Below are 19,040 nucleotides of genomic sequence, written 5' to 3' on the forward strand. Positions count from 1 at the left end.
TCAGACACTGAAAGAAGCAGTTGAGCATTATACGCTTGTGATGAGAACCACTTCTCTGTATCTCTTTTGGATAAGGGAGAGGCCTTCCTTGGGCTTTTTGAGCCACAAAGCTGTGCAACACGAAAACCAATAGCTCCCACAGGGGCTTCCTCCCCACCTTTCCTGATCCAGACATGCTAAGTGTCCAGTTTACCCCCTCCAGGCTCTGGATCACGGTGGGTCTGGCTGGTTCCTGGGGAACTCTGAGCAGTACATCTCCCTGCTGCAGCCATTGCATGCTGGAGGGGTACCAGGGTACCTCCCTAAGCTCCTACTCATCAGCAGAGCTTCCTCACACTAAATAACTGATTAAGTCTGAGGATAATAGTTCAGCACTCCCTGTTCCGGGACAGGTCTGGCTATCCCTCACCCCAAGTTCTCTGATGAAACAATCAACCAGCAGCTTCACAGGGAAGCAGCAAGAGATGTCCATGTCAGTTTGTGTCTTGCTGTTCCAAGAAATACTATGACTAGGAGAAAGAGTTGAGTCCGTGGTTTCTAAGGTATGGCATCATATCCTTGACTGAGGAAGCTAACCTGTAACTCTAAAGATTTACTTTCTAGTTAGAAAACCATCACACACACAAATTCCTAAAAACCTTCACTCTTCTGGAGCTGAAGACTGCTGGTTAATGGTGCATGCAGTACTGTGCCACTCTCAGCTACACAATTTTAATCACGGAGTCTCCAGGTTTGCATAACTTATATACCCTGGTATTATTTTCAGCAAGATCAAGTTTTGGTCATTCTTGACAAAAAAAAAAAGCCATAAAGCTTGTTGTGAATCATAAGCCAGTTGTTTTCCTGGACTTCAGTGGAACATTTAAACCTCAAGATCTTCAATTCCCCAACGGTTTGTTCTCTATGTGGCTATAGCCCAGATCCATACGGTACAGCTGACCTTGCTGGGGGTTCAGTAGACCTGAAACTGTCAGGAAATAACTGATTCCAACAGAAGCAGAAGAGGTATTTCACCCCAGGTTTCCCCCACTGCTCTTCCCACTGAGGATAAGTCAGGTACAAAGAGCAGGCCTCTCTCCAGCACAGAAGAGGGAAATAATTTTTTGTGTCCATTAGCAATGCTCTTCTGCAGCCAAGCTCTGCACAACTCAGCGGAAAGCCTACACAAGTTTTTTCTTTCTGACTCTAAGCTAATTTCAGCTCTAATATTTCCCCTCTAAATCAATGCAGAAGTAGCACTGCCAAAACCATATCTGAGCTACTTTTCCACATTAATATAATCCTATCATGAAACTCAAGCCTATCTCATCCACTAGGAATAAAAAGTTAGTCAGGATGCCCAAAATCCAGTAGTGCTCATTTAGCATTTGGCAAAGAGCACAGATTAAATGCAAGGAAAAAGAACAGCAGCTATCTTAAAGGTTCTTCCCACTCATACTGAAGATTTTCATCAACAAATTCCTTTTACTTCAGAGTTTTGAAAGTTGTTTTGCAATCTGACTTCAAGAAAAAGGTAAGACCTAAAAATATGGTTCACAATCTGTTGCACAATAGCTACAGCAGAACTACAGTGCAATAATTAGATAATTATAGTTAATAACTCATCACTGCTTTCCCACCACTTTCCTCTCCTCTTCAGAGTAACAAAAGGAAGAAACAAGGAAAGTTTTGCACAAGACACCTTCAGGCTGAAAGCTTATTTTTCAATTCATGTCTCATCATGGAAGCTAGTATTACTCACATGGACGCATTTAAAGCTTTGGCACACTTTCTACAGAAAGGCTGAACCTACCCTTTTCAGCTCCATGTATATAATCACAGTATTTGCATCATGACCTCTAGAAATGCTTTGTTATTAAGTCAACGCTCTCCAAAGCCCTCCATTGAGCCATGTCACAGTAGAAGCCTCCACCCATCCCTGGAGTAGGATGCACGCATCCTCATTGGCACTATGCTACCTACAGTGTCTCCAAAATAAAACTGGAGAAAACTGATGAAAAGCCCTCTTGGTTGATCAGCACAGGAAGACAATGTTACTGTGGGAACTCATTTCCTTCTTTGCGCAAGCTGCTCCAGGTATAAGAGTAGAGCTGACAGTAGCACATGCAGCACAGACATTACCCAGTTCACTTCTTTCACAGAAGAGAGCCTTGATATGCAATAGCCTCCTTTTTTTTTTTTTTACATAGACCATATTTTTCTCTTTCATAAGAGGTTAGAAATAAAGATGGAAGGTTTTTTTTGTTGCCCTTTTTTAAATTATCTATTTCCAGGGCAGAAAACATTTTCTCCAGCCATAAGCAGAGGACAGGAGAAGAACTTCTAGTAGAAGGAAAACTGTTGTGATAGTTATCCTAGCAAACTGGCTGTGAAGGCTAAAACATGTGCGTGTGCTCCCCGAGCCTTTAGGCACCTACCCAATATATCCTAGTAATTTGTCTGGGAATTAACATATTTCTTGACAACTTGACTCGGAGGCTGCCTATGCATAAAGCAACAGACAGAATTCAAATTGCGTTGCTTTGGCTGGCTCAGTGACTCAGGTTCTGGCCGTCCTCTGTGAAGGGACAGTTTGGCTCGCCCAACATGCTTGACAGAGACAATTTCAAAACCCAGTTTGTTCAAGTGGAAGCCAGGGTGAAGCTACCATGTCTCATAAATCCCAGCTGACAGACTCCTTACTGTCTTAAGAGTCTACTCCAGTGGTGACAATTAACCAGTGTCTGAACTAATTGTCAAAGTAATCAGTGTCTAAATAGTGTTGGAATTTCTGACTTCAATTTTCAATTACAAAGTTTAGATGTTTTCATCAAAGGACCTAAGAAATCTTTTGGTACAAGTTCCCAGACTTTGGCAGGCAAAGCAGTCCATGAACCAGTTTGCTTGTCCCTTTCAGAAGATCCTGTCATTAACATTTCTCAGTAACTAGCATTTTCTCACTTTTTTTCACCATTCTTAGCTTGTTCACACCAGATTTCGACAGCATCCAGCAGCTTAATGCCCTGTAAAGACTGTGGTCACCTCTGCCCAGGCTACTTTGTCCATTTGCAAAGAGGAGCACTCCAATGCTGAGACAGATCTCAGAGGCCAGGATGGATGGTGAGGGCATCACCATCTTGACTTACAAGGGCACATTCTGAACTGCTATTCTTCCCAGCAGCAGGAAAAGGCAGCCAGTGGATTCAGCTAATTTAGCCCAGGTACTTACATGATACAGAGCCAGGACTGCTGATACTGCACCCCTGTGACTGTCGCTGTGACCCCTTGAATTGTATCTGATAAGAGGTGAACTAGGAAAAGAACAGAGGGAAACGTTACAGGCTGTCCATGTTTGGTTTGCAACCGCAAATAACATTTCATTTCAAATGGAAGCTGAGTACTAATACCAAGCATACTTATTTATCTGCACAGTGGATTGATGCAAGGGTGGGGGGTGACAGAGAAAGATGGACCCATTTGTGCTGATGCTTTTGGATTCTGTCCTTAAACAAGTCACAGCTTGGAAAAGCAGCTGTTTTCTCCTCCCAACATCAACCTACTGCAGTATTAGGTTATTAGGTTAGCATTATTCAACACACACACACAGAGACAGGACTGGAAGATGCATAGTCTTCCAAATCCCCTGCCCCATCTCCCCCTCTTCCTAACTACAGTTCTTATATTATTTTATGGCACTGCTTAATTTTTTTTTTATTGGCAGAAAGCCTAAATTAAAGAGATTATAAATGCGAAGCTCTAAGACAGGTAGCAAGAAGTAACCAAAGCATGAACATGCTTACTACATGCTCAGGACTGGACATATCTGTTAAACAAATTCACTGAGGCTGTGACAGTTACATTTGAGGTGCGATGTACATGTTTGTATATTCATTCCTGTTGACTCTGAAACATCATGGGTGCCTACAGAGAAACAATGCTTAGTTAAGCTTCTTTACATTTTGGGCTAAAAGGCAGCGTTTTAGACCACACTATGACATTTGATGAAAGCTTAAGGCGACATGTGAGCCAACAACATTGGCCAGGGCTGTCCTAGTTAAGTTTCTGAGGGAAACCAAAGGGCCTCTCATTCCTTCCAGTGAGCTGGGAGCAACACAAAGGCTCAGCCCTCCCCAACCAATTGCATGTCCAAAGCAGTCAAACTTGCTCAGTCTGTGTGAATTCAGATGGAGAATCACAAGGCAAATAAGCCATTTCTGAAGGGACACCAGCAAGCGTCTCTTTGCTGAAGAGCTTCAGGCACTTGTCTGAGGACAAGCACACCTAATGGGTCCAAACAGACAAGACACCCCAGTGCTGTAGACTTCTCACCCCAAAGAGCATGTGTGTCATCTTAATGAAACAGGGGCAAAACTCCACCAAAACATAAATCATGTCTCTGGGTTTTTTATGTTTAATGCCCCAGAGACATTAGACCCTTCAGCTTGGGTGGCATGGAAAAATAAACCCCCAGTGCCACATGCAACATGCAAGTCTGGGGACCAGGCAGTAGTGAGAGCGTTCAACACACCACCAATGGAAAGGATGAGAACTTAACAGTAACCCACAAGCAAAGGCAAATCAAGAGTTGATTACCATTCCCTTCTCGTGGGGTCCCTGAATCCGTGAATAAAGTGCTCATAATTTTTTCAAAGTTGCAGCTTGGCTCCATGTTCTCAGGATCTTCAGCAAAGTGTTTCAGCATCTCTCGAAGAACATCGTCCAAGGAGGTGGCTGTTTCATCAAGGATGATGCTGGCTCTGGCCAAGAACCCATCCAGGTCTCGGTGTGCTCTAACTTCCTCCTCAAAATTCTTTAATTTCAGGTACTGTGTTAAGAAGAGGTCAGAGCGTTAGACAGCGGTACACAATATCTGACAAAGGACTAGGGTCTGTGTAGCTCACAAGCAGAGAGTTTTGCTGAGGTTACTGCCACCAAACCAATTATTCTGGAATCTCTTTGACCATTCAGATCACACTACAGAGGAAAAGTTTTTTGTTATATTATTAATGTATTGAAGGCTTGCATTTTGAAGGGTTATCCTAAGAGAGTCACCACCATAGGTGAACACTTAGGCACCATTTACACTCTGACATAGAAAAGCAGAATTAAAAATAAGTAGTTTTGTTGCCTAAGATAAAGCACAGAAGTTAGCCTAAAAGCAAAAATGTTTAAGGAAGCATTAAAAATCCTATTTAGGTTTAAATAATTCAATACGTTTGCAGAAACATAGGAAAAGTTATTTGGAACAGATGGACTCTGAGCTTGACAGCATGAAAAGTTACCAGTATGCATCTCAGTGCAACCTAACACAATTCCTCTCAAACTGGGAACCATCTCTTCCCCAGTGCTCCCAGTTAGGAGATGATGAATGCCATCCAGCCCATCACCTTTTCTGACACTACCTAAGTTTCTACTGTTCCCACTCCCAAGGAAGTTTTCTTCCTTTGTGTGTAACATTTCACTTTGAATCAATGCATTAAAAAAAGAGACAGCAGACATGCTGGAACTGTCAGCTCTCTGCTGGTTCCCTCTGCCGTCCCAGACTTGTTGGCCTTGAGATGGAAGAAACAGCCGTGCTATATTACAGAACCTCAGCTCCTGTCTGTATTTGTCAGCTGTGAAGTTCGTTAATAGAGCGATCAAACTACAAATGCATCTTTCTCATTTCACAGCCCTCAAAAGTCCACACACACAGTTAGCACTCACAGTGCCGGTCAAGGACTGACAATCCTGTTCTCTCCTTCAACAGCTTTAGACTGAGTGAGGAAATGGGAACTGCACTTCATTATGTCGATCTTCCTTCTGGTGGGAAACCAGCCAGGCTCGAATTCATGATGTTGAGAACCAGATTGTCAAGATACATTTAAACCCTCAGTCCCCCTTAAGCTCTGTAAGAATCAAGCTCTGAATTGGTTTTACAAATCTAACACCAAGTTGCCTCCACAACCAGGACCTTGGCACATTACCCCCAAGTTACAAGACCACCCCAGAGCCTGAGTCACAGATACCCTCCTCTCAACACATGCCCTCTCTACCTTTTCCATTTATAGCCTAGACACAGGGAAAAAATGCTAATATCTTACTAATTACTGTAATTATCACAGCAACCATCAAGTTGTCAGTACACATCCATTGCAATTAGCACTGTTTTACTCTGCATCAATCACTTTGTACACAGCATCCTTGAGAAGGAGGATTCTCTGAAGGATTTCAGCTCCCACCCCCCAAGGCTTTGTTGCCATCTGCTCTTAGGAGAGGAGACAGTGACACAGCTACATTCCAACTCCACTTAGACTATATAACTGCAAGTGGTCAAGTCAGTCTCAAATTGTCACTGCATGAGAGCAGGTTAAAACATTTATCGCCATCTGCAACTCCCATGTTCATGGGGTCACCACATGAGCAGCAACCACCTCCCAAAGGCAACTCATTTCAGCTTGTCTGGCATGCAGAGTCCAACCTAGGATGTAGGTTCAAATAACAACATAGAGAGGATTTAACAAGGTGGATGGCAGACAAGGTACCCACAGAGGTATGAAGAAGGTTAAGAGCATCAGGAACACCACAGTGCCAAGGACCTTTCAAAAAAAAAAAAAAAAGGCAAGAGTGGCTTCATATCACCAACTTCTCCCATGCACCAGAGAAGCCACCAGAAGCAGAGTGGAAAGAGAAGTTGAGGGATAGCTGAAGGACAGCAGGAATTAATCAAATGCATTCAGAGGGCTGTTATCTGCCCACATCATCTCAAGCAACACTGATCCTCCACCAAGCTGTGCGTGACAGCGTCATTCGCTTGTTGTGGCAGGACAGTGCTGTCAGCAGCTTGCTGTAAGTCATAAGGATTCAGCTCCAGCTCTGCCACAGGCTTCAGGCAACATCTTGGGTAAATAATTTTCCATGACTCAGTCCTGGAAAGTTTTATTCCCCTGCTCCTGATCCTTTATAAGAAACAGGGGCAATACCCATCCTTATTATCACTCCCAAAACATTGAGGAAGATAGGCGCGCGAAGCCTCGCAAGCCTCTACGAAAGGATATCAATACATCACTCCTCAAGACAAATCAAAATCAAATTAGTGGAAACACTGGCACAGCAACGCCTTAGAGACAGCTCAAACAGAACCGTTCCAGTCAGGACATCCAGTGTTTTCAAGAGAGATTAATGATTGCTCCTTCTCAAATATTTTGAGCTAGAAAGTTAAGTTACATCACAACGCTTGGTACTGGAAGCTGCTTAGCAAGAAACCCAAGACAGTTACCCAATAGGCATTTTAATAGCATTGAGTATCCTTGATTGCAAAGCTGCACATTGTGTCAAAGAAGGGGGAATATGTTGAAACAGCATCCCCTGACTTTAGGCAGGTCTCTTGGCCAAAGTCACACACTGTCTGTGTAAAAAAAGCTCTCAGCACTCACCAAGAAGGCTCAAAATGCAAGTTCTCTGCTGGGTGGCTACTCTGGAGACCACCTCCAGTTACATACGTTGCAAGGACCTTATGAGAAGAACTGCCCAAAAAGCATGTTGTCCTGAGCAGAGCTCTACCTGTGCTGTTGCCACAGTCACTTGGGCCAATTCCCTCAGAAATATGCCATAATGGTAATTAAATAGTTCAAACTGTGTCAAGGAGCTTCTCCTTATTTATGCCTACCAAGTGCCATGCCAGATAGCAACTTGCCTGACACAGATTGCCATGCCAGCACTTCTGAAAAGGCACCAGAAACACAAGCTACCACCAAAGACAGGAAAAACCTATCAGGGAAACATCTCCAGACAAAACTTCTGACCTAACCACTTTTCTGCTAGCAATTCCTCCTTCCCAGACACTTGGAGTCACATCCTCTGTAACTCAGATCCTAACTTCCCTTGCATTTTAAGCGCAAAACTTCCACTCCTCCTCCCTGGAGGCAAAATCTGTCAATAGTATCTTTTCTCAAACTCTGCTAAAGCATACTAGCTCTCTGGTATTTGTTGCTCAACAGCACACTAAAACACTCAAGCATGAACTAGAGGCCAGAAAAGCAAGAATCCTTCAGCTCTGAAAAGGAAAAATAAAATAGAAGAGACACTTATGTGTTAGCAGTTTCCAACTATTTCTTATCAGAGGCAGATCCTGCATTTGGGCTTGAAATTGGCAGTTTAAGTGATTAAGTTCTTAGGTTACTTTCAGTCAAGTGTTGCCTTTCAGTCAACTCAGAGAACCTTGGCACTAGTATTAGACAAGACAAATTATTGACAAAGACATTTCCATTCCTGAGCACCAAAATAGCTTATTTTAACTTCTATGACTTAATAACAAAAAATGTTTAATTTTTTTTTGTTGATAGTGGATTTTAGTGTTTTTTGGGGTTTAATTTTTTTTTTCAACTAAAGCTATTACACATTTTCCTCCCCTTACTAATTCATCCTGCTGAAATACCTTCTCAGGATTTGATCTTAGAGGCCTAAAGCAAAGTAGAGTTAAAGACCTCTCTGAGATTCCCTAAAAAGTGCCTAAGGTTTTGGTACAAAGACTTGAGAATCCAAGTTACAACCTTCAACGAAGCCTGCAATGTGTGATTTACTAGGACTGGCAATGCTACAGGTTTTCACGCAGCCAGCCAGCCGACAAAGCAAGAGTCAAGACAACTTAAAGCACCACGAGCCATGCCTCACAGCCTCAAAGACCAAGACTTCACGTAGCATTAGATATCAACCCATTTCCTCTCTGCATGCTTTGGGTAATTTCACAGTCAGAGGTTTGAAATAATAGAGCCTACATAAGGTTTTGGTTTTGTTTTTTTTTTTTGCATTTTCACCTTATTGTTATTGAGTTACGGTCTTGAGAGCAAGGGTAAACTAAGTGTTGTTTCCTAATCTTCCTCCTAGACTGCGTGTTTCCAGGGAATTCACTCCTGCTGAACCTCGTGAAGGCAGATCTGATTAGCTGGAGTAAACAGGAAACCAAATCACAGCAATGTCTACTGGGTGTTTCTGCTTTCGGCTGGAGAGGAGCTCAGCAGCCTGAATCTCTACGGTGTGTACTTGGATCCCTTTGCAGGCAGCTGCAGAAGAGAAAGTGATGAATTAACATGTCAAGGAATTGTCTGGGACAAAAAGCAGCAGAACAATCAAAATTATGCAGAAATTGTTTGGAGAATGAGCAGCACATGGCTTTTCAAGTTTTAAGAAAGACAGGAATTAAAGGAAAGAGGCACTAAAATGCCTTCTGTTTTGGCCAGTAAAACGCCTCCGCATCCTCATGGGGTGTTTCATGATCCTTTAAATGAAGAAAAAAATAAATTGATCACATAGCATTCTTACCTTTCTTGATGTGTGCAGTAGCACGCAGCCAGCACTTTCATTTTCAGCTGGAAATGGAAAAAAAATAAGTCAGAACAGTATTGCTATCACAGGTACCTGACAGGCAGCAGGAACCAAGCAGAAGGCTCAGAACAAAGTGAAGTATTGCTTTCTTGGCAGAGGATGATCTCTAGAGAAAAGCAGAGATTCAATTTTTACAACATTTCCCATGGTGTAAACCAAGTGTAGAAGCAGCCTTCGCCATCATCTGATCAGCTAGGGTGTGTGTCTTACAGCTTTTTTTTTTTTTTTCAGATTCCCTTCATCCCTGCCCTCTCTTTCCCTCACCAAAATCTAACTCTTAATCCTTTAGGTAATCATTTAATCCCATGCATCGTTGTTTGATAGATTGAGGCTAAGATTGCATGAGTCATGCTCCTTTGGAAACCATTCTTGTCCTCGTTAAAGAGTCAACAATAACACCCAGGCACTTCCAATGGAGCGAGAGATCACACGCAGTGACTCGAAGATGAGCACATTAATGTCCTGTCAACTCACCACGCTGCCTCCATAAATCTAAGTATAAAGCAACAGCGCTCTTGGGAAAGAAAACTGCTGTTTAGAGACTATTAAATGTCATTTAATATGCAGCTGAGATACAGGGACGGGGGTACCCGGGGAGTTCCCCATTCAAACTTCCAAGCATCAACATCAACATGTTCTTAGCGTATCTATGAAGTAATTTTTTAAATATAAGCTAAAAAAAACATAAACCCCAGTTGTTTCTGCCACAAGTCCACTCCATACTTCTTGGATCCAAGACATCTTCTCTGAAGCATCACTAGTACCCACAGGTACTGTCTGTGCATCCTCCTCCTTAAGTCCTCATCTTCACACTCTCCAAAAAACCGACAAACCTGAGGTGCTGCCACAATTACGCAGGAAACGCATGAATAGCTTTCATTCAGATGAGTGTAGCGACAGCATGGAAAAAACCCACTGAAGACCAAAACTTTTCCAGAGGCCAAGCTGTGGAAAAGTACAGAGATGTAACACAGTTACAGCTATTAAGACAAGATTTTTACTTCCTTTCCAGATCTGGACTTCCAAATCCTAACCTGTAAGAATTGCTGCAATCCCACTTAACAGGCTGACCACACACAGAGGCACCTTCAAGCCCAGTGCTGCTACTCTACAAAAAAATAAGCTGACTGAGGATGGAATTCACATGAAAACACCAGAACTCTAAAAAAAGCAATGATTTCTTGCACACAGAAAGCTGCTTTAACCAAAACCATCTCTGATCAAACAGGAATTCAAGTCATGGCCACAGTGGGGTTAAAAGGCTGCAACTCAAACTGGGAGCAGAGTTGACTGCAGTAGAAGAGGGAAAGGACTGCCTTCCTCTCCCACTAAACAAAATAAGATTGTTCAGAGGCTTGGCTTACATCTTCCAACTTCTCCCAAAGTTCACTTGGATGCTGTACACGTGATTAAAAGCATCACTTAACTAGATGAGTCTGCTGGTGCAACCGTCCCAATTGTTACTGCTTTTGACACATCTTTTGGAAAAACACAAGCTGTTTCATCTAAAAAATGCTATTTATTATTAAAAAGCAAGCACCCAAATAAACCAGAAACATCAAGCGTTTTCCCCAGGCTCTTACATTTGTAGTTTTCCAACGCTCACTTGCTCAGCTCACAGCCTAATTACACATGCAAAAGCATGCTGGAAGGTTTGGAAGCCATAAATATTCATTGAGGAGAAAACATGTTTTGGTTTTTCTGCTCTTGCAAGAAATAGTTCTAGGGAGAAAAAAAAAATACCCAAACCCCAGAACAATAGCAAGCACGTGCTAAAAGATATCTGCGTATCTGCAGTCTGTCCTTACAGATGCATGCAAACGTGACAGAAATGCGTGTTGTCCTTTTATCATGCAGCAACTCTTGGTTCCTCTTATCAGTTCCAAGAGTGTATCAATCTCCTCTGCTGACAGCTCTCTTGGGTACTCATCTTGGTTGAGCACCTTGTGCTGCTTTATCAATACAAGCAAAAACATCTAATTACATTTGTTGGACCAGGATCTTTCAAACTTCTCAGAAAAGCTGTTCTGGGTACGGAGGTGATGCTTTGGAGGGCCCAGAGCCTCATTCATCATCTCATCCAAGCAACACACCGCTGACTTGATCTAGGGAAAGGAGATAACTGGATGTGGCCATCCCAGCTCCGAGTTTTTCTTTTAAAGGCACACTGGAGTGTTAAGCCATTACTCAAGAATAGTAGCAAATCCACTGGAACATGAAAAATGAAGGGGGAAAAAAATTACAGAGAGACTTCCCGAGTGCTCTTCTGCCTGGCTTACGAACCACCCATTCACTTACTGCAGGGGAACCCACTAGGCAACATGGGATAAAACCCTGCTTGAGGTTGCCCGTGACACATCCACCAGGAGATAGCTTGGCTAAAGCCCAAGACCAGCCACCACCAGCCTGCCACCCATTTTCTCCTCCTTCATGGCACTATCACTGCTTCCCTCCAGTTGTGGAGAAGCTGAAAAAGATGCAACACCTTTGACACTTGCACCTCCATGAATTATAGAATCATAGAATATTAAGGTTGGAAGAGACCTCCAAGATCATCAAGTCCAACCATCAACCCAACACCATCATGCCTGCTACCCCATGTCCTGAAGTGCCACATCTACATGTCCTTTGAACACCTCCAGGGATGGTGACCCCACCACTTCCCCTGGCAGCCTGTTCCAGTACCTGATCACTCTCTCAGTAAAGAAGTGTTTCCTAATATCCAGCCTAAACCTCCCCTGCCACAACTTGAGGCCATTTCCTCTTGTCCATCATGTGGAGAAAATTGATATAGAAAACTGTGGATGTCCCATCTACTGCCAAGAAAGAAACTATCCAATCAATCGTCAGTTATGTCTCACTACCAGGAGTAATAACTAGATTTCACACCCGAATGTCAGGATTAAAAAAAAAAAAAAAAAAAAAAAGAGGTCAGGGTCACATAAAGTTCTCATTTCTCTGTTTGTGGCCCTTGCTGGACAGAGTGGGCTGCAAAAATCTAAGTCAGGCAAGCTAGCTAGCTACGGGGATTATTGTCTCTGTCCTCACACATAGTTAAAGGAGAGCTGCCAGGGGTGGCCGACCTTATCTGTTAGGCTGTGCTCCAGGTTCTGCCCAGGGGAAAACCAAAAAGTCAGCAACGCATCTCTGACATCCCCTGGCAGCCACATCAAGGCGACACGCATATCCCGAATTTCTAGGATGCATGCACACAAGCACGCAGCATTACCGAGTACGCTACAAGTGACTCGCTGGGAGTTCACTTGGGTTTTAGCAGCGCTGATGAATTGCCAACACTAGACTTACACTTGTAGCCTCGTGTCAGCACATTCAGAGCCCTGCCAGGGCACTGTGGCATGCCTCCATTTTTTTTATCTTCCATCATTTGCAGAAGAACAGGACCCATCCAGCTTCTTGATATGAACAAGATTTAATACTTGGATGTGAGAAATGAAGCAGGAAATTTGCTGTGCTCCAAAGCGGTTTCATCCCAGTTTCCCTTCATAGAACATCCCTGGAAGCAACTCGGAGAAATGAAACCCTCTACTTGCTTCCCCTCCACCCCCTCTTCAGATAATGACTTCTTCTATGCGAAGACAACCCTGAAAAACAACCCATGAAAGTCATATGCCAAAGTTTAAGGTTTTCACCTTTTGCCTTAAGAGATCTCCTTTCATTTAAGATCCTCTTTCCATCCCTTCCCCTGTACTTCCCTCGCGCTGCCCTTAACACCTGAGAAGACCTAAAAGTCATTAGAGTCAAGCCATGAGTGGACACCTGCAGCATCTTAAGACCATATTTTCCTTCGGGATAAAGGAGTGGAAATTGGAGAGCAGGAACTTTTTGGCTGTGCAGATATCTGTGCACGTTCCTTTAGATCTACGTGCACTCCCCAGAGCATGTCCATAGTAAGTAGGTTAATAAATCAGAGCAGAATACATTAGCACTTCCATGATTTTATCAGAAAAATATCAAGGAACTGGCAGAAGGTTTAAGTTTTGGGTTGTGGGGTTTTTAATTATATTTTTTAAAAAGCTATTTTATCTGGGCATTGGTGATTTCTTCAGGGGTCTGAGCAAATCTAAGCCTCAAGCACTTGTGCTGAACCACACTGCGAGCAGCAAAAACCATTCTGCTTTTTAAAATCTGTTGTCTTAAAACAAGAAATACAAACACATGAGCACGTAAGATGAGAGGAGCTTGTTAGAAGTATCTCCACTACTATAACTCTTCACTAGCAGCAAGGGATTGCACAAGCAGGATCTCAAGAGGATCCTTTGCTTTGTTATCCTGCTGTGGCTGTGTCAAGTCTGGCCTCATCCTCTATCAGACTTGAGTAATTTTGGTTAAATATTTTTGGTTAAACAATTACCCCCCAACTATCCCACATTCCCACGACAGGATGGTGGGTTGAGCTGCAGCAGAAAGCTTAAAATAAGCTGGGTTCATGCCTCTTCAACCAACAGCCAGGTTAAAGGCAGGTGGGGATAAGCATCAAGCTGCAAGTTTGTAGAGCAGGCAGGGTGGGGAGGAAAACCTCACCTGAGCAACGCTCAGAAGGGACATCGCAATGGCTGGGCAGAAGGATTATTGTCTTGCACTCCTCTTGGACCATTGTGGAGAAATCAGAGAGGCGGACAGCACAGAGACTGACCAGGGCTCTTTTACAGAACCAGGGACAAGATAAGAATGCCAAGCGTTGTGTCACTTGTCACACCACCCAACTCCTCAGACACGCACACAGCACAAAAACAATTTTTTTTTTTTTTTTTTAAAAAGGCTGCAATAGGTTTTGCCATTAAGTTTGGGGCAGGGCAAAAAGGTGCTTTTTTTTTTGCTTTTTTTTTCCATGCTAACTGGAGGGACAAGGTGCTCAAAATCCCAGGGGAAATTGCCCTGAAGCAAACCCAAGGTGAAGTGCCTAAAAGGAAGAACACTGCCTTCGTGCAGAACCACTCGCACTACCCAAACCGCCTCGCACCTCCCTTGGCTTCGTAAGCACCGCTTTAAAAAACCCTCGTCAGGAAATTCGGCAGGAGGCTGTTCCCCCCCACAACAACACAATCGGTGTATCCACTTTCCATTAGAGTATAGGAAGCTTTGGGAGCCCAACATCCCACGCTGACATCAAACTGCTGAAACAGGAGTTATCAGATGGAACGCGTGGGTCAGCATTGTGCCTTGAGACATAAAAAGGACCTTGATATTAATGTGAGGAAATGTGACTATTGTGTGCAGAATGATACCCATTCAGGCCCAGACCACTTGTCTCTGGACGCTACTCTCTCTGGAATATCCTTGGCGCCAGCATCTAGCGTTTCTCCTCATCCCCTTAAAGGGAAAAAAAAAGTCATCTCGGCAGGGGCTGGGCCACGAGTTCGTGCACCGTGTTTTGCTCGTAGCAGCAGCAGCGGGCGTGCACGTGCGTGCTTCTGGAGCGGGTCACAGGAAACTGTTGATTCTCCGTATCTAGGAATGATCAATTGTCCAGAGGGTGGAACAGGCTTTAATTTCTCCTGAAGCGTAAATCATGTTCTGTTATTTCCACCCCCCACACCCTGAGAAAGCCACATCCTGATTTCCAATTCGCTTTTCACTGCCATCAGGATTTTTGCCTTCTTGCCCCGAAAAAACTGCTTTGGGCACCTCTCTGCGCTTAAAACCACCAGTACGAGCACCAGCTGTAAGTGGCAATGCATACTGCAGAAATTGAGAAGCTACAGCTCCCACAAATGCCTAAGTTTCGGAAAAAATCCTGTGCAAGCCCCTCTATTGCAATCTGGGGAAAGGAAGAGAAGGTGAACTGTTTTAAACACCCGAGTTGCAAGAACAAGGCCCAAATAACAAATATATTTGCCTGGCTGATTGAAGGGAGCTACGAAGTGCTAAGAACACCGTGAACAACAGCAAGGCAGTGTGTGGCCCCACACGCTTCACAGACCCGCTGCAAAAAAAAAAAAAAAAAAAAGAGGCTTACATTGTCTGTCCACCAACTTTAAAGCTCAACCTAAACCAAATTGCTGTATTCATTTGCAGGGATTTATTTCCAAGCATGCTGCAGATAAAGCAGCAAGCAGTTCAATCCCCTAGCTGGATGATTCTGCAACAGGATGAAGGGATGGAGGTATGTACACCTGCAGCCCAGGCTCTGGAGGGATTTATGGAAAAGCCCACGTATTTTATACAGAGAGACAGTCAAATTCACATCCAGCTATGTGAAGACAGGAGAGTTAATACACTTCTAGCTAGGTAAGAGAATGGAAAAGCAGTTGTAGAGCTGTGTATGAGCCTGCAAGACACTAGACAGCTAATTCAGTAGCTATGAAATAAGCACATCGGTCTGGAGAGGAAAGAGGTCCCCTCTACCACACACCAGACTCACTGATGCTCCTCATCCTCTCTTGTACAAATTCCCAGGGACCAGAGCATCAAGCTGGATTTTCCACCTCCAGGAAATGTAACGTCCCTGCTCCTGTGGGGGATTCCCTCTCCAGCCACAGGGCAAGGGTGTCAGAGAGAAGGGACCTCATTTGGGGCAGGAATGTAGTATTACCTTCTGCAAAAATACATGCAGCAGGGCACAGATCTAGCATTCTACTTGTATACATTTATTGTGACTTCAGAACAAGTCTCAGTCTCTAAAAACCCATCCTGATCTTCCCCCAAAAACGCAGAATTCAGGTCTAAAAGCATCTAGCTTCAGATAAAGACCCACCTTCAGGATGGAGCTACTAACACTAGCAGAAAACAGAAGTCTTGCCACCAAAACCTAAGCTGGAAGAATCATGAGCAGAATAGAATTAAAAAAAAAAAAGTTAAAATAGCTTTTATTAGCTACCACAAGGAAGCAATAAAACACCCAGAAAAAAAACCACCCAGGTGTCAAGACTGAGAAGCATTTTAGCGCCTGGGCGCCTGCACTGATTTCAGCTCAATATTCCATGTGACAATAGCCAGTATTAATTAAAAATGAGATAAGGCCATACCTTAAAACCTAGATTTCTTCAAGCTATCCTGTTTTATACACAGCTGTGCATGCAGCCCAGTGTTTTATGACAATAGTTAATTGAGTTTTATGGGCTGTGCTATGTTTTCTTGGCTCAACGTTTAATCCCACGCAACCATCTTTTTAAAAGAGAATTATAGTGAAGTGCATCCAATTATGCTCATAGCGAGCTGTACATCCATCATACAGAGATTAACAGCTCGACAGGACGATGGCAGAGCTGTCACTGCGTCTCTAATGCCACTTACATTGCCTGCCAGCACCCAGACCCTGGGGTACCAGCTCATCCCCTCCCCAGATGGGTTCTTTTTTTGACCTTTTAGCCCTACGCTAAGGTGGGCAGCAACCTCACAGCAGCTCGCCAGAAAAGGTCTCCAGACAGAGAATTTGGACACCACGTTCAGCCAAGAGGCTGAACTGCAATGACCAGAACCTGCACCCAGAGACTCACAGATATCACAGAGCAGCTATTTATCTCGTTTCGAGTCACCTTAGATGTTTTTCCTGCTGGAGACTGAGCAAATTTATTTAATGCAGCACGTGTGACACAGTAGGGAGCAAATCAACACAGGTAACACTGGAGAGCCTCCTTTGCAGAAGATGGCCCGTGGTCAGTCCTGCTCTGGCCAGGCAGCAGCCACCCAAGCCCCAGCAAGCGTTGCAATGGGTTGCATGACACAAGAGGGCAATATCGAGTCCTCTGGCACAGAGATACCTTTCAGCTCAACCAAGGATTCACCCAGCTTGGAGAAAGCAAGAGAATAAGCTGGGGGTAGAAAGATGTTATTGCTTTTCCACTGTCTTTAAAGAGCACCAGAGGATCCTGTGGGATCCTGGAGCACTAGCTCCCTTGGGGGTTGGAAATCAGAGGTTTGTGGGGGGGATCTTGCATTTTCTGGACCTGTTCTTCCCCCCTCCACCACCCTTTCTTTCAGGCTTGTCTTCCTGGAGACAAGCACTGCAAGGGCTCAGCTCCACAGTTTTGTTCCAGGAACACAAAACCTGAGTACAAAATAAAATGCCCAGAGCGTGGCAGAAATGCAAGGGCATTTTCAAGAGGTATCCCCTTGAAGAGCTGAAGGAGCAGTACACTCCCAGACATACCTTGGCCACAGCACAGTTAAATCTCATTTCTGGGAAGAGCTTAGAAAGCTTGTGAAAAGGGTATTTTTTTTTTTTTAGCAGTTCAGGCTACTTTCATTAGCAGAAGGGCTTAAGGGGCTCATCTCAGCCACTTTCAACCACCTGAGAAGTCAGCTTTCCAGGAGGATCAGCGATGCCCTTTGCAGCCAGAGATTGATTTATTATATATATCAAATCAGCTCTAGAAGATGCTCCAGTAAAATCACCTCTGAGAAAGAGCTGAAAGCCTATGTAACTCAAACAGCTGGAGTCTGAGGAATCCTGTGCCTGACGCTCACAGAGAAGAACCTGGATTTTGGCTACCTGGACCACTTTGACGCTGTCATAGGAAAAAAAAAAAAGAAAAATAAATCTCACTTCACACCTGCCTTTATTGAAAATCTGGACTTTGGTTGTGCCTGAAACCCATTTTTAAAACCTCTATCCTTGCATTTGGAAAGGAGACTCCAGGATACCAGAAGTTCATTTCTCCTTAAAAACCCTAAACATCTCAGTTGAAAAAAAAAGATACAACTAATACCACCATAACAAGCATCAGTGCTTGAGGGAAATGAGGAAGCCTTTTTTTTGTCCTCTTTTGAATGGAAGGGAAAACACTTAAAGCCCAGGAGGACACACAAGCGAAGTCAACTTCTTCAGACACAGAAGAATCCACAGCACTTGCATTCCTCATCCCTGAACAATGCACCCCACGGCATTAAGCCCAGACTTGTCATAGCAGAGTACAGTTCCCCTAAAATCTTTCAATTATGATGGCATTTGTAAAATTGCAGGCTTGAAAATTGCTAGATATTATTCCTAAATTAAAGTCACTGCTCCAATTCAAAAAAGTAGACTTCAAGGTAGTCAAACAACAGTCCGGGCCATGCCTATTCTGCACCACGGTTTCCAATAATTCCTCGCTCTAGATCAATTAGGATTTGCTTGTAATCTAAAAATAACTCTGAACAAATTGAAAGGACTCTCCGATACTCTGACGGCAAGTATAATCCAGAGCCCTTGCATTTAATCTCCAAAGCACTCAGTGCCCACACAAGCAGGCTCCAGGCTGCCTCCAGCTGCCGGGACAAAACCAAAGCTGCTGCCATGACCCAGAGCTGCGTTTTCCTAGGCACATACCTCAAAAGCCAGGTTTGCTACCCCTCCTCCTTCACTATTTAGCATAAGCATTACAGTGGGTGTTAAAATGGTGTGCTGAAGGCAACAAGCAGCCCCTTAGAGCAATCTAGGGATTCTCTTCCTCAATAGCAAGGGTTTTAGATACCTTCACTGAACTCAGCTGTTTGGAAGTCCCCTCCACCTTATTCCTCATGTTGGTCAAAGCTCCTAAAGGTTGCTCTCTTGGCAGGGAGTACACAAAGAGCACCGTTTTGAGCAAGCATGTCCACCTGCAACATGTGCAGACTCACCTGCTTCCTTCTCAGCCATCTCCCCCGAGGAGCAGCACAGCACGGGTGCCAACAGAACCAGCCTGATACAAAGTCCTCGCACCCACCTGTGAAGCACTTTTTGCCACTTGCTTTTCAAGCAGCTCTCCTCTCACAAAACA

The 19,040-nt window shown here is 43.9% G+C and overlaps 1 protein-coding gene across 2 annotated transcripts in view; it reads right to left on the minus strand.

The window, feature by feature from the left end:
- SLC4A11 (solute carrier family 4 member 11) overlaps positions 1-19,040 on the minus strand; it is a 91,531-nt gene that overhangs the window by 47,327 nt on the left and 25,164 nt on the right. The window contains exons 4-7 of one of the 2 annotated variants that reach the window (XM_086747132.1): positions 9,280-9,326; positions 4,573-4,804; positions 3,838-3,900; positions 3,209-3,290 (exon numbers count right to left, since the gene is read on the minus strand). In XM_086747132.1, coding sequence (XP_086603258.1) covers positions 3,209-3,290; positions 3,838-3,900; positions 4,573-4,804; positions 9,280-9,326 — 424 coding nt within the window. The remainder of the gene's footprint in view (positions 1-3,208; positions 3,291-3,837; positions 3,901-4,572; positions 4,805-9,279; positions 9,327-19,040) is intronic. The other variant, XM_086747133.1, reaches the window with a different exon arrangement.

Source organism: Chlamydotis macqueenii, chromosome 4, assembly GCF_036417535.1.
Source record: "Chlamydotis macqueenii isolate bChlMac1 chromosome 4, bChlMac1.mat, whole genome shotgun sequence".
NCBI lineage: Eukaryota > Metazoa > Chordata > Aves > Otidiformes > Otididae > Chlamydotis > Chlamydotis macqueenii.